Source organism: Zeugodacus cucurbitae, chromosome 3 (genome assembly GCF_028554725.1).
Source record: "Zeugodacus cucurbitae isolate PBARC_wt_2022May chromosome 3, idZeuCucr1.2, whole genome shotgun sequence".
NCBI lineage: Eukaryota > Metazoa > Arthropoda > Insecta > Diptera > Tephritidae > Zeugodacus > Zeugodacus cucurbitae.
This window is the reverse complement of record NC_071668.1, coordinates 68,248,365-68,262,348: the sequence shown is the minus strand read 5'-3', so window position 1 is coordinate 68,262,348 and position 13,984 is coordinate 68,248,365. Positions and strand designations below refer to the sequence as shown.

The following is a 13,984-nucleotide window of genomic DNA, read 5'->3' as shown; positions in this document are numbered from 1 at the left end:
CCGTAATTTTTTCGGTATGTAATGATGACTCATGGATTACATGTAGATTGCTGCCTGATCACTAACGCATATTTTGCTTATTAACGAAGTCATTCAGTCAGAAATGAACCGCATCGCTGAAGATGATTTTTCGATGAAAATCCGAAAAGTTTTCAAGTTCTTGCTCAGTCCAATTCACGAACATACGACGATTCTGGTGGTCAATCGGTTTCAGTTCTTGCGTCAATTTGATCTTGTAAGGATGTAGGCTAAGATCTTTCGATCTTTTTCAACGACGTCACAGAGATGTCCTTGAGAACGACGTGTGAGAGACTGATTGGGAGTTTACTCAATTGATGCGCTAGCGGCAGCAGTATTCTCGACACTACGGTCACTTCTTTACCTCACTGGCACGGGAACATTTTGTATGGTATTTGTGAATTCAAATTTTTCCACTAGACGCTCAATTGTTGATCTGACTGGACGATTATGACGACCATAAATGGGACGTAAAGTTGAGACCACTATAAATTTTAATAATTTCGACTCGTTGTTGGATAGTATATCTTTCCTTTGCTGTCCCTATCGGTCTACTTTTGTAGCGTCCTATTGAAAACTCCTTTATTTAATAATAACATATGATCGAAACAAAATTATTTTCCTTAGAGTACCGAAAACGGAGACTTATTTCCGGTCTAGTGCCCTCATTCCAGTTCATAATATTTCAGATATATATAATAGTAGAAGCGTCATTAAAATCATTTAATACTATTTGTAAGAGAAATATATTAGTTTTTATTTATTTTCATATATAGATTTTTTAGCTAATTCAAAAAATTAAATTAACAAATATAATATAATGATGGCATCCCTTACCAATATCTTTCATACGATAACAGTACCGATTATATTTTGCTCATTTTAATCATCCCTAAATAAAATAATAACATTCCAATTTGCCAGTGAAAAACAAATATTGTTTTTTACAAAATGAAAGAGAAAACTAGGCGTAATTTTTGGGTTTCTTCGGAAATCGAGTGTATGTTGAATTTACTACGTGAAGTTTATAGAATACAAGGCACCACAGCAACGACAAACTACACATTTATACAAATTGCTAACAAGATGAAGAAGAAGGGGTTTCCCAACAAGTCTGCTACACAAATACGACGAAAGTGGTTCCAAATGAAGTCGGCCTATTTATGCTATAAACGCGGTAATGTTGAGAGGTCAGTCGAATTTCTGAACTCCTTATCAAAAGGTTTAAGAGTTTGGTAACTTTGTAAAAGAATTTGTCAATTAAACAAAACACAAATGCAAATGATTCTGTATAATGTTGCCAGACCTTACACTTTTGGACGAAGTAAATAGACAATAAAATATACATAATATTTTAAGGTTGCTCTTGATACCGGAGAAATTTCGTCCTATAATAGCACAATTCGTTGAAAAGGAAATTAAACCGAATATCCAAGAGCTGCCGCCATCATCTCCAGAAACTACACTACCACCACAACCGTCACCATCGCCTCCTCTGGTGCTAGCACCACCAGTGAAAACGTCCACAATAAACTCTTATAACATTTCAAATAAGAGATTGAGATATACACACAGTACCGCATGTAGTATGTATATAAAATAGTTTAAAATAGAATATGTATGCTAATTAGATGCATTTAACATTTCAGGTAGCGCGAAAAGTGCTAAAAATGAATCAATTTATGATGATTTTTTGACAGAAATAAAACAGACCCACAACATTATTAACAGTACATTCGCGAAAATGCAAAAAATTTTAACAGATTTTGAACACGAGTGTCAAGCAGAGAGAGATGATAAACTAATAACATTTATTAACAGTATGAAGTATGATTTTTAATAAAGAATATAAATTTGTAGTTTAGAAAAATCCTAAATCAATTTTTATTGAGGTCGCAATACTAATTGTCTTAATATTTTTACATTCGAGGATTTGTTTAAAAAAAAATATGAAATTTTTTTAATAAAGTTCTAAAAATGAATTTAAGAAATTTACGTTGTGTACGAATAAACAATTAGAACACATCTTTTGTAAGATACGGCAACACTATATTATTAAACTACCTTGGCAACCCAATTTGGTATTATTATTATTTTTCTGTCCAGAATAAACAAGAATTGCGAACAGTAGTAAATATTAACAATTTGTTGTATATCTAATTATCAAAAAACAAAAATGTCCTACATATATTTGGTGCCGGTCGCCGTTTTTCTGATATTCCAGATTACATTTCTTGGAACGTGAGTATATAATTGGAAATCTTAGATAATTAAAATGCCTTTGTATTTTGTTTGATACTTCTAATTAAAAAACAAAGAATGTGATAATTATATTATTAAAAAAATATATTTTTTATGAGTGATTCATTTGTAATCACATAATATTTTCATTACAAGTTCGAAGTGCAAATAAAGTAATAATTTTCTCTTACAATGCTCGTATGCTTATCTATTCTCCAGCATGCAAGCCTTCGATGTATGCTTCTTACATAAATTGAAATGTATTTTTATTTTAGTTATATCGCCGCCGTTCTTCAGGGCCATGTAGTGCCCACAGTACCGTATATCAGTGACGATGGCACATACTCCCCAGAAAGTTGCGTATTCGGTCAGCTTATAAATATTGGTAGCATACTATGTAAGTTGAAGCGCAGTTCGATTGTGATGAAAATAAACTATGCAATTGACATTTGTGTGATTCATACACATATGTACATATTTTTTCAGTGGGAATCACCATTTACATACGCTATCGACAAATTCAACAACTCTACAGTCATCATCCCGATTTGGGATCCCTACTTTTGCGTTACAATAAAATAGCAGTCTGGTTCGGCATGGCTTCTTGTCTAGGTATAAGTATTGTTGGTAATTTTCAAGAAACAAATGTACGTATTGTACACTTTACCGGTGCATTTTGTTGCTTTGGTTGTGGTACTGTGTACTTTTGGTTGCAAGCATTAATTACCTATTTGGTATATCCCATTGCGGGTTCAAAATTATACGCACACATACGTCTGGGTATGTCTATTGCCTGTACTATACTTTTCATTATGATTGCCATAACTGGTGTTATGTCACATATACTCTTCAAAGGCGACAATCCAAGGCAATGGTAAGAAATCAGTTAAATTGAATTAAATTTTACTACTAAACTGTATATTTGTTTTCTTAGGTATCCTTCGGATGGTGGCTGGTATTTCCACGTAGTCAGCTCAATATCCGAATGGATTATGGCTACTATTTTCAGCTTTTATATCTTAACTTTCACGGACGAGTTCCGTGATGTAAGACTAGATCATCCAGAGTTGACCTTCATCTCCTATTCCATAACTTTGTAAAGCTGTTAAAATGGATTTTCTTACATATGCGCTATGTATATTTTTGTTTTCCTTTTTGTTTATAATACAAAACAACGATGAATGTTTGCAGTTGTATATGTTTCCAAAGATCTAAAAGTGCTGTGATAAGTTATTATTTTTTCTTATATTGAATTATTACACAGCAAATGCAAGTTATCAAAAATTTATAAGTCTTCTGCATTGTATTATATGAATTTAAGTTCAAAGTTACAGGGTGTTTATTAAATAATTTTTTTAACATCTATAGTTTTTAATTGTAATACAAATATTACATAATGTTTGCGAAATTTTTCTATGAATGAATTGTTAATATATGTATTTACCTATGAAATTACCTTTCAACGAAAAAAGTTTTTTTTATTTATTTTTTCAATTAGTGATTTGCAATATTCGATTTTTTATTATGTTCCTTTATTGAAATAGATATATGTACGTATTGGTTAATATACATATATGTGCATCGATTCATCTTTGTTTAAGACATACATTTTTGCATACATATACGTAAATTGAATTTTTGTTATATACATACATATATACATGTACTAATTATATACAGAATTATATGAAATAAACTGATTTATTGAATGAAAATACTTTAATTTTTTTCATTAAAGTTTTTTTTTATTATTAACAATATTTTTTGTCACAAAGTATTAGTAAATGGTAGCTAAAAATTTGCATTGTATACTATATTATTTGGTTTATTACATTTCATTTTATTATATTTTTGATTGAATTATACATAATAGTTTTCTTTTATTCTTTAGGATATACAATAATTTTACAGCAATTTTTATTATTAAATATTTTGTTATCCTATGTGTTTCCTTAATTGATTTTAATATTTATTAATGTAATGCGAATTGCTTCTGGTAACTGATCAAAGTAGCATCGCCGTGACTTTGTGTTGAAGAATGCTCATCCTTAATCATCAATTCGGGAACTGAGAGGAAGTGATAAAAGAAAAATACAATAAATTCTAAACACTGAATTAAGTACATTCCATACTTGTATTCCAAATGGGACATGAACATGGATCCAACATTTTTACGCCTTCTGTCGGTATTGCTTCTGAAAAAGAAATTATTTAATTGTTAATTAATATTTTTTGTTGCACTTGACTTGAAGATAACAATAGAAAGTATTGATTAATACGATGCTTTGGGTATAATGCCTGTAATACAAGATACTTTTCATTCTATATACTGAAACGACGCTTATAGCCTCCACTTCTAAAGTGTTAGTATAGTACAAAGATATCATACCTGGCTGGATAATGCTGTTGTAGTTGTTCGCACCCAATAATGGTGGAGAAAAACTAGTCTATTGTACAAAAAATAAATAAAATTAATACACCAATTTGAACTCTTAAACAATAAATTGTCTTACTGCTGAGTTATTCGGATAGCTGCTTCTCACTGTAGCTGGACCATAACCGGCTATTGTCTGCGTGGGTATCCATTGAGTACTGTAAATATATATATATTTATTGCTATTCTATTATGATAATGATAAAATTTCCAAATTACTTTGTGTTGTATCTGTAGTAGGTTTGGCAAGGTGTGTGATTGAAAATCATTTTCGTGGGGCAGGTATCAGTCATTAGTTTCGGAAAATGTCCCACTGAACGATATGGTCGCTTCATGCGTCTTCTCCGCCGATAATTGCCATTCTCGAACATATTCTCGTATTGTGTATCCAACGACCAATAGTTTCCTTTACGTTCACCCGTACCCTCGCGTGGTACCTTTATGAAGCACTCATTCAAACTTAAATTGTGTCGTATGGAATTCTGCCAGCCTTTCTTATTCTTTTCGAAATATGGAAAATGTGTTGTGATGTAGCTGTAAATTTCATTGAGTGTAGCACGCTTTTGTGGTGAATTCTGCGAAACAAAAATAATTGTTTTTTTTTTTGTTATTTTGGAAGTTAAATCGCCTAAATGTATGCAACAAAAACTAATTTTATGTCAAGTTCTTACCTGTATAGCCATGGCAATTAGTGCAACATAACTGTAAGGCGGTTTGGCGCTATTAATATCTGTTATTTCTGTGTTAAACCTGTGTGATATACATACGTATAATTTAATTATTGTCTTAAAAATGATGTTAGAAAATCAGCTTACTTTTCTTTGGTTGCTTCAGTGTCATACTTTAATTCTGCACAGGGGTTTTCTGGTGATGTCCGAATAATTGAGTTATGCATATTATTAATTAGATAATCAAAAAATCTAAAATATAAACGAAATTTTTGTAAATTATGAAACTTTCATATCTTTTGCTTTATATTTAATTTGTTTTTTATATTAAATATGCATTTATTTTTTTATAATACGTTATGCAAAATTTTGTAAAGTTTGGGATTTACTTTAATATTACTAAAATATTAATAGCATTAATACATATATTATTGTTTGCAATTTCAATATTTTTTTGAATTAATGAATTAATAAAATATATGTATATGTATGTATCGTGAATGTATTTCATTCATTACACTATGCAACACTCGGCTGTATAGTGGCCAAACCATATTTTTTCGAGAAATTTAATCATAAGTTAAAAAAGTGTATTCTCCTATTTTCAAAGTTAGCCTCCAATATCGAAATATTTGCATTCGAAGTTCGAAAATGGGCTTATTGAAAATCTTTGTTATTATTTACTGTATACCGTTACTAAAAAATCAAAAATATGGATGTAAACTATCTTTTCCTATTAATTATATAATGTACAGTATACTCTCGAAAAGTAAATTCTCAGAAAGTAAATAATCGCGGAAAAGTTAATCACCTTTAAGATTACACATGCACCTCGAAAAAGTAAACTTTTTAATTTACTTTTCAGAGAGAACACTTACTCTCCTGTTTATCGCGTCTTTTTAGTAAATAAACTCTCCTACTTGATCCACTGGTTTAAAAATGAAAAAGATGCAAATCAGGAGTCAGACTTTTTGAATTGTCGTACAAAAATGGTCAAAAAATATATTGCAAAATAAAAAAAAAAACAAAAGAATATTCAAGATTTTTTCTCTTCATAGTAAATACATATGTATGTATGTAAATGTAAATATGTTTTTCATGTAAATCCATATGTTTTATTGAAGCAAATAAATGAATGAGTTTTTTAAGTTTAAAAATGCATTTAATATTATAGAAACATAATATATGTATATATTTGGAAAAGTAAATTATTTGAAAAAGTAAATTACCCAAGATACCAATCGATTTACTTTTCGAGAGTATACTGTATAACATTTTTCGATTAAGCTTATCCTATAAGGGGTCAAATTTGGATGTTCGAAAGAAAATCTTTATATTTTGAAAAATACTGGTCCGATTTTTGAAAAATGTGTTTGGTTGTGAATGCGATTAAGCGACCTGGTATGCGTATTTATATAATTTCGGTATATGTAAATCTAGCAGAAAAAAACACTTAATTGAAAAATTATGTATTATTCTTTTTCTTCCTAACTGGCGTAGGAACCGCCTTCTCGGTTATAGCCGAGTTTACAACAGCGCGAATTAGAAGGAACATTTTCAAAAATTATGACTGTATTTATTGAAATAAAAAAAATTTTATATTTTTCAAATATCCAACTTCGATCGCTTTTATCATCTGTCATAGCTTGATGGGTAAAATGTTATACACCATTGAGATATAATATGAAGAAAAGGTTGATTATGTCCATATTTTTTTTTTTTTTTTTTTTGGTAACTTACATACTATAATAAATAATGGCGTTTCCAGTAAGCTAAATTTCGACATTCGAAGTCTAACTTAGAAATACGGGGAATATACTAGTACTTATTATTAGTATTATGATTCAATCTCCCGGAAAAAATAATTTGCTGTAAAACACAGAAAAATTTCGATTTTGACGTATAGTGTTATCTATTCATTCCGGTTCATTCCGATAAAATCAATCCGATTGTTAGGTTTCAACATCCCCGAGATAGGGGATTAAAAAGTCTACTTGACATTAAATGTTTCATTCACCAAAAAGTAAATGTTGAAAAAAATATATGTACATATATGTTTTTTGAACTTTTAAAGGAACTTTTAGACATTGGACTGAAATATATGTATGTACATAAGTGCACAGATCTTTTTGCATTGGTTTAATTTCTAGAGGGCCTATCTCAACTATAAGGTGAGATATTATATACAGTAAAAGCTCCTTATTCGCGTTTTCACTATTCGCGGGACCTAATTTCTATATTCGCGACTAAAAATTTTTTTATTCGCGGATCTAATAAGCACATACATAATAATAAAATTATTCCAATAGGTATCCAACCCAATATTCTTGTCGAATGGACTATTAAAAAAGTAAAATAGATCTTATTACAAGAAAATTTTAAATATTCCACATTTTCCCAATATTTTTGAACTTTTGGTAATATTTCCATATAGAAGGGGCTCACATGGAACTGAACACAACCAATTGAAGAAGAGGCTTCAACAAGCACTGGAAACGTGACATACAATTTCAAAAAACTTAGTGAAGGTTTCAGAATGGCAAATGAGCTCTGCGATTTCTTTATGAACATTGATCCGTCTATGGAACGAAGTCTAACTTTTAAGAGACAAAAAACTGCAAAATTCTTCAAACAATTGCCTAAGCCTAAAGATAATTAGTTGAAATATTCAAAAACTTCAATTAAATCATTTTTTTATATACCTATTTGGTTTTTTTTTTGTCACCTAGGAACATATCCCATATAAATTACCATCCCGTATTCACGGTTTCTGTATTCGCGGCATATTTATGGAACATATACCCCGCGAATAAAGAGCTTTTACTGTAGATACCAGAACTAAACACATATGTTTTGTATTTAGTCCATATGTTGAACATAACGCACACAGTCAACCTCCAAAAGTCAAAAAATAACAAATAAAAAATTTGGATATTAGTAAGTTCTTTGCAAAGTAGTTGCTGCGCGGGTTCCCATTAGATCGTAATATATCCGTATCAAAATCTTATAAAACTATGATACAATTGTATGAATTAATTTTCGAATTGCTTATGCATTCAACATATTCTACGAATATGGCTTCAAGCACTTTTTTGTGCCCAAATCTCAAGGGAATGGCTGCTAGAAAGAAATCGCCTAGGCTGAGCCCTATATCCCACTCGTTGGCACTATGTTGAATAATAAAATCCAATTTTGACACAAACTTGCCTATTAGATGTTAAATGCATTCGTATTTTCAAAGCTGAAGTATTTTTTAAGAACTCAAAAATATGATAATTATTTTTACATTCACTTCTTTAAATTTCATGTTTTTGAGTTAAATATGTTTTTTTTTTATAAAATATATAAATCTAGCAGACCACTCCGGCTTCGCACGGGCCTAAACAAACATTTCAAAAGTTATAAGTTTTTACACACTCTCCCATACATATGTATGTACTTTGCCGTTTCTTGCGTGGATTCATTTAAAAAAAAAAGTAAAATGAGGAAAATTCGAAAATTAAATTATATATTATTTGCAATGAGCTAAAATTGGATTACGACCTCTAGTCTTTTGTGTCCGTGGTCTTATAGTCGACGGCCTAGTGCGAGCTTGTATATTTCTAATATTTTGTTCTTCAAGCCGCTGCATACGCTCCGTGCTAGATATTGCGAACTAGCTAAATGTTTTTAAAAAATTATGTTGATTTTAAAATTACAAAAAGTGTAATTTTATTTGAAATGTTCATAAATATTTTCCAAATTAAAATTTCATGAACATTTTCCGATTTTATCAATATTGTCAGATTTATTTTTACACGTTGGCAAATTATTAAAAAAAAAAAATCCATTTTACCATTTCACCGTTACACAAAGGGGCACAGAGTATGAGTCTCTTCCAATTTTTTTTAGAAATTTTTACACGTTTCTAAAACACTCGGAGATTTATCATTGCAAATTAAAGATCATCATTTTCTAAGATCGAGAAAGTAAAAACGTTACATAAAAATGGGGTTCTTCCTGCGGAAGGAATACTTTTTTCTTCAACGCAGATTATTTTTTGTAGGACATTTAAATTTATTTATTTTATAACTGCCGACGCTGTTTTGTGCTCTGAGAGCTTCTATTACACAGGCCAACACTCGATTTGCTTCTTTGAATTTATCAACTGATTCTAGTTTGGGTGCGCTGAATTCAATTCTGTAATCAGTTTGTCTCTATCAGCTCTAGTTTTCATGATATACAGTGGAACTTCCATAACTCGAACTTCTATAACTCGAAGTTCTCCATAACTCGTACTTTTGAGTGGGCAATAGAAGTCAAATTTGATACAAATTTCCTTCTATAAATCGAACTTTTTGGTCAGGGCATAATATAAAATTTAAAATTGTACTATCGAAGCAGAATTTTAAAGGAGCCTATCTATATGATAAGGAGGCGAACAAAAAATATGATATTACACTTATGGATTGCATAAATCATATAACAAAGGCATGGGATACAGACGTCAGGAGCCAAACAAAAGTAAACAGCAACAATCAAAATTACAGAATTTTTGTTTTAAGGTTATATACACAAAACTTTATGCGAAATAAATAAATAAAACTGTGTAAAAATCTATATTTTAACACTTATTGAAAAATTGTACGTTTTAATGAAAATTCTATAACTCGAAGTCTCTCTAATTCGAAGATTTTTTATGGATTATGGTGATTCGTGTTAGAGAAGCTCCACTGTAGCTTTTGTATATCCTGATTACAGATTTGAATAAGTTAAGTGAAGGGTAGAAAAAAGCTACATTATGAAATTTTTTTTAATTTTGTCGGGCTGACATTACGAAAATTAGCTTAGGTTTATAAAACCAAAAATTAAAATTGTATTGGGTTGATATTTTCTTTAAAAATTATAATATTTCACATTTTTTTTGGTGATTACAAATTTTGAATTATATGAACCCATTCTACATGTAATGGATGCTGCAGTTTGTTTTGTGATTTGAATTAAAAAAATATATACATGCATATGTCTCTTGCAAATCCGCTTAGGATCTAGTATTATTATATTATTGTTGTAGTCACTTGCTTTTTAATGTTTGTCGCTTTAAGGGGGGGTAAGGTTTGACAACTTTTTTTTCATTTTTTTTTTTCTGAACCATCAACATCTCAAGAATATTGTGTTAAAGTTTTAGGTCATTCGGAGAAAAACTAACGAAGTTACAGCAGGTTGAATAACGGTACCTCCAGCTACCTGCGCTGAGTGTACAAAACTTTGAATCCATTTTCCCAAATATGTCATTTTTAAAGTCGGAGACCAGCCTACAGGAAAAACTACTGCATCAATCGTTTTGAAATTTTGAACAAATATTCTACATATATATAGCTCACGAATGACGTCGAGTTTTTCCAAAACTTACTAACAATTTTACAATAACAAATAAGTCGATTTTTTCGTCTAAAATCGTAATTTTTGCTTGAAAATGGTACCAAAAATTGAAAAATTGAAAAATTAAAAAAAACTTGACGTCATTTGAAAGATAAACTAATAAACTAAAGAAAGCATTTTGATTTTTTTGGTTTCGGATGATCCAGCGATGCTGTAGGCTGGTCACCGCACAAATACTTCTTTTCGAGGTGCCTGCAGAGATCGACCATAAATCCGTTATTCCTCGCTATTTTTGCATAAATCTTTTTTAAGTATCCTTCAAATGTTGTACTTTCATATAATAATAAGTAAAATAAACCTACAGCAATAACTTTTTCTAAAAAAATTCATGAAAAAAGGTCTTTTTTCGACGAAACAAACCTTACCCCTCCCCCTTAAGCCCAATCATTCATGATCATGATTTTTTATTCGTACACTGATTTTTCATTAACACTCTTACTAAATTCGGACAGCTCTCTTAAACTCGGCGTTCTTGAAGACAGATCGTCTGACAGATTCTAGCACTTGGCACAGTAAAGATATTTAAGTTTTTGATTTGAAATGCTAAATCGCAAATTTTTAAATGCTCTAAATTGTTGATTTTTCAATTTTCAATCGCATTTGTAGGTTCTTAAAGCACTTGAGTTTTTGTTTTTTAATTTTTTCACGCAGTCACTTTATTTAATTCATTTATGTAGTTCATGATTTTGCATTCTATTTTAATATTTCACAGCTTTTTTGAGTTTTTTTTTATCATAAATGAATCCCCAAAACGGTTGTGTTAAAATAATAATTTTTGTTCATGAAAAGTTCGCTCTTAATTTACCGACGGATTTTTACAAAATTATACGTTTTCATATTTTCGAAATTTTCTCGAATGAACAACAGATTTATCGTAGAATTCGTATATTTTTTTATTTAATTTCGCTAAAATTGTTTAATTGAATTATTTATATTTTTTTTATTTGTATTTTAATTTTTTTTTTTATTTTTAATTATTTAAATAATATTTTATTTTGATTATTATTTTTTTTTATTGTTAAAATATCACTTATATCCCATTACAAAACAACAAAAATAAATAATTTATAAATTTTTTTCTGTTTTGTAATGGGATAATTATAAATTATTTTTTTTTTGTTTGTTTTGTAAATAATAATTAAGTATCCACTAATTTGGTGCTTACTAAAAATGTAATCTCAGAATTTCAATTGTTTAAACCCATATGTAATTTGGTTAATGGTTGTTAATGTACTAATCGTCTGGCGATTGATGACTTGATCTGTAGCGCTGTGAAAGTATCAAACTGCAATTAAACAGTATATAAGATGTTACGATTTAAAAGTGCTAAATAAGAAATCTCCACCAAATGCACATAAATACATACATATTTCTGCAACTGCATATGTGTTTGTATGTATGTAAGTAATATGCCGTCGTTGCATTTTCGCAGTAGCCTACAATTGAATATATGTTTATACATACATACATATATACATGTATACATACATATGTGCATTTATGGTATATAATTGGTGTTCCTATACATATTTACTCGACAGTCGAATACTGTTTTGTTATTGGTTGTTACTTTCGCGAAAAATAACAACACGACATTGCCTGCCCTTAAATGTGCCCTACATTCTGTTACATCAAATGGTCATTTGCGAAAATTCTAAATTCTAAAAACAGTTGCTAAAACATTAAATGTACAAATGCACATGTAATCAGCCGTACGACGACTGATAAGCTTTGAAGATTATATGCGTATAGTTGATTATTAATGTTTCAATTTTTTTATAATCTAAAACATTCAGATGTTATGGAAAATAAATTTATTGCTAATGAAAAGTAGGGAAATTAGAGCTTCGCTTGCAATTCGAATTAATCGACATTACACTTCCTTATAGCTTTAATTTTTTCTAGCATTTGAGGGGTTACACTCAGTTAGCGTTTTCAATACATCAATTTTGTATTTTTGAAATGTAAAAAAGCATATTTTCTGCAAATTTGAAGTCAGTTCAAAAAATATTTTCGAAGATACACCCAAATTTGTAAAATTATGCTCACGATTTTTTTGGATGCCGTTCGGGACTTCATCTACTGGAACGGTGCAAATTAGTGATCGATGCGCTATTTTTTCTTAAAAGTAAGCTCTATTTGAATTATTAAATAAAAGCTATTTTTGAGCCTCACAACTGCATATAACCCCATAAGGAGCTTTTGCTCTTAAAGGGTGATTTTTTAAGAGCTTGATAACTTTTTTTAAAAAAAAAAACGCATAAAATTTGCAAAATCTCATCGGTTCTTTATTTGAAACGTTAGATTGGTTCATGACATTTACTTTTTGAAGATAATTTCATTTAAATGTTGACCGCGGCTGCGTCTTAGGTGGTCCATTCGGAAAGTCCAATTTTGGGCAACTTTTTCGAGCATTTCGGCCGGAATAGCCCGAATTTCTTCGGAAATGTTGTCTTCCAAAGCTGGAATAGTTGCTGGCTTATTTCTGTAGACTTTAGACTTGACGTAGCCCCACAAAAAATAGTCTAAAGGCGTTAAATCGCATGATCTTGGTGGCCAACTTACGGGTCCATTTCTTGAGATGAATTGTTCTCCGAAGTTTTCCCTCAAAATGGCCATAGAATCGCGAGCTGTGTGGCATGTAGCGCCATCTTGTTGAAACCACATGTCAACCAAGTTCAGTTCTTCCATTTTTGGCAACAAAAAGTTTGTTAGCATCGAACGATAGCGATCGCCATTCACCGTAACGTTGCGTCCAACAGCATCTTTGAAAAAATACGGTCCAATGATTCCACCAGCGTACAAACCACACCAAACAGTGCATTTTTCGGGATGCATGGGCAGTTCTTGAACGGCTTCTGGTTGCTCTTCACCCCAAATGCGGCAATTTTGCTTATTTACGTAGCCATTCAACCAGAAATGAGCCTCATCGCTGAACAAAATTTGTCGATAAAAAAGCGGATTTACACATTTCGAACCGAACACTGATTTTGGTAATAAAATTCAATGATTTGCAAGCGTTGCTCGTTAGTAAGTCTATTCATGATGAAATGTCAAAGCATACTGAGCATCTTTCTCTTTGACACCATGTCTGAAATCCCACGTGATCTGTCAAATACTAATGCATGAAAATCCTAACCTCAAAAAAATCACCCGTTATTTATGGTTGTTGACTTTAGGTTATCCGATAATTAAATTTAAC

At 30.5% G+C, this 13,984-nt stretch overlaps 3 protein-coding genes across 4 annotated transcripts; 2 read left to right on the top strand and 1 right to left on the bottom strand.

Moving 5' to 3' along the window:
• The first annotated feature begins 889 nt into the window (after positions 1–889).
• On the top strand, positions 890–1,895 carry LOC105214715 (uncharacterized). Its single transcript, XM_011188289.3, has 3 exons — positions 890–1,208; positions 1,378–1,604; positions 1,668–1,895. Exons 1-3 carry the CDS (start codon positions 970–972, stop codon positions 1,856–1,858), a joined length of 657 nt encoding a protein of 218 aa, XP_011186591.1. The 5' UTR covers positions 890–969; the 3' UTR covers positions 1,859–1,895.
• Positions 1,896–2,094: 199 nt separating this feature from the next.
• Positions 2,095–3,974, top strand: LOC105214711 (DNA damage-regulated autophagy modulator protein 1). Its single transcript, XM_011188284.3, has 4 exons — positions 2,095–2,259; positions 2,535–2,656; positions 2,746–3,133; positions 3,194–3,974. The coding sequence occupies exons 1-4, from the start codon at positions 2,195–2,197 to the stop codon at positions 3,357–3,359; spliced, it is 741 nt and encodes a 246-aa protein (XP_011186586.1). The 5' UTR covers positions 2,095–2,194; the 3' UTR covers positions 3,360–3,974.
• Positions 3,975–4,063: 89 nt separating this feature from the next.
• On the bottom strand, positions 4,064–12,073 carry LOC105214712 (forkhead box protein L2). Of its 2 annotated transcripts, none has more exons than XM_054227111.1 (8): positions 11,948–12,073; positions 5,509–5,613; positions 5,365–5,443; positions 4,913–5,268; positions 4,773–4,851; positions 4,649–4,706; positions 4,392–4,454; positions 4,064–4,326 (listed from the first exon to the last, which is right to left on the bottom strand). In XM_054227111.1, exons 2-8 carry the CDS (start codon positions 5,586–5,588, stop codon positions 4,232–4,234), a joined length of 810 nt encoding a protein of 269 aa, XP_054083086.1. In that variant the 5' UTR covers positions 5,589–5,613; positions 11,948–12,073; the 3' UTR covers positions 4,064–4,231. The 2 variants fall into 2 exon arrangements, with proteins under 2 accessions (XP_054083086.1, XP_054083087.1); XM_054227112.1 differs by lacking the exon at positions 11,948–12,073 and adding an exon at positions 11,222–11,493.
• Positions 12,074–13,984: the final 1,911 nt, after the last annotated feature.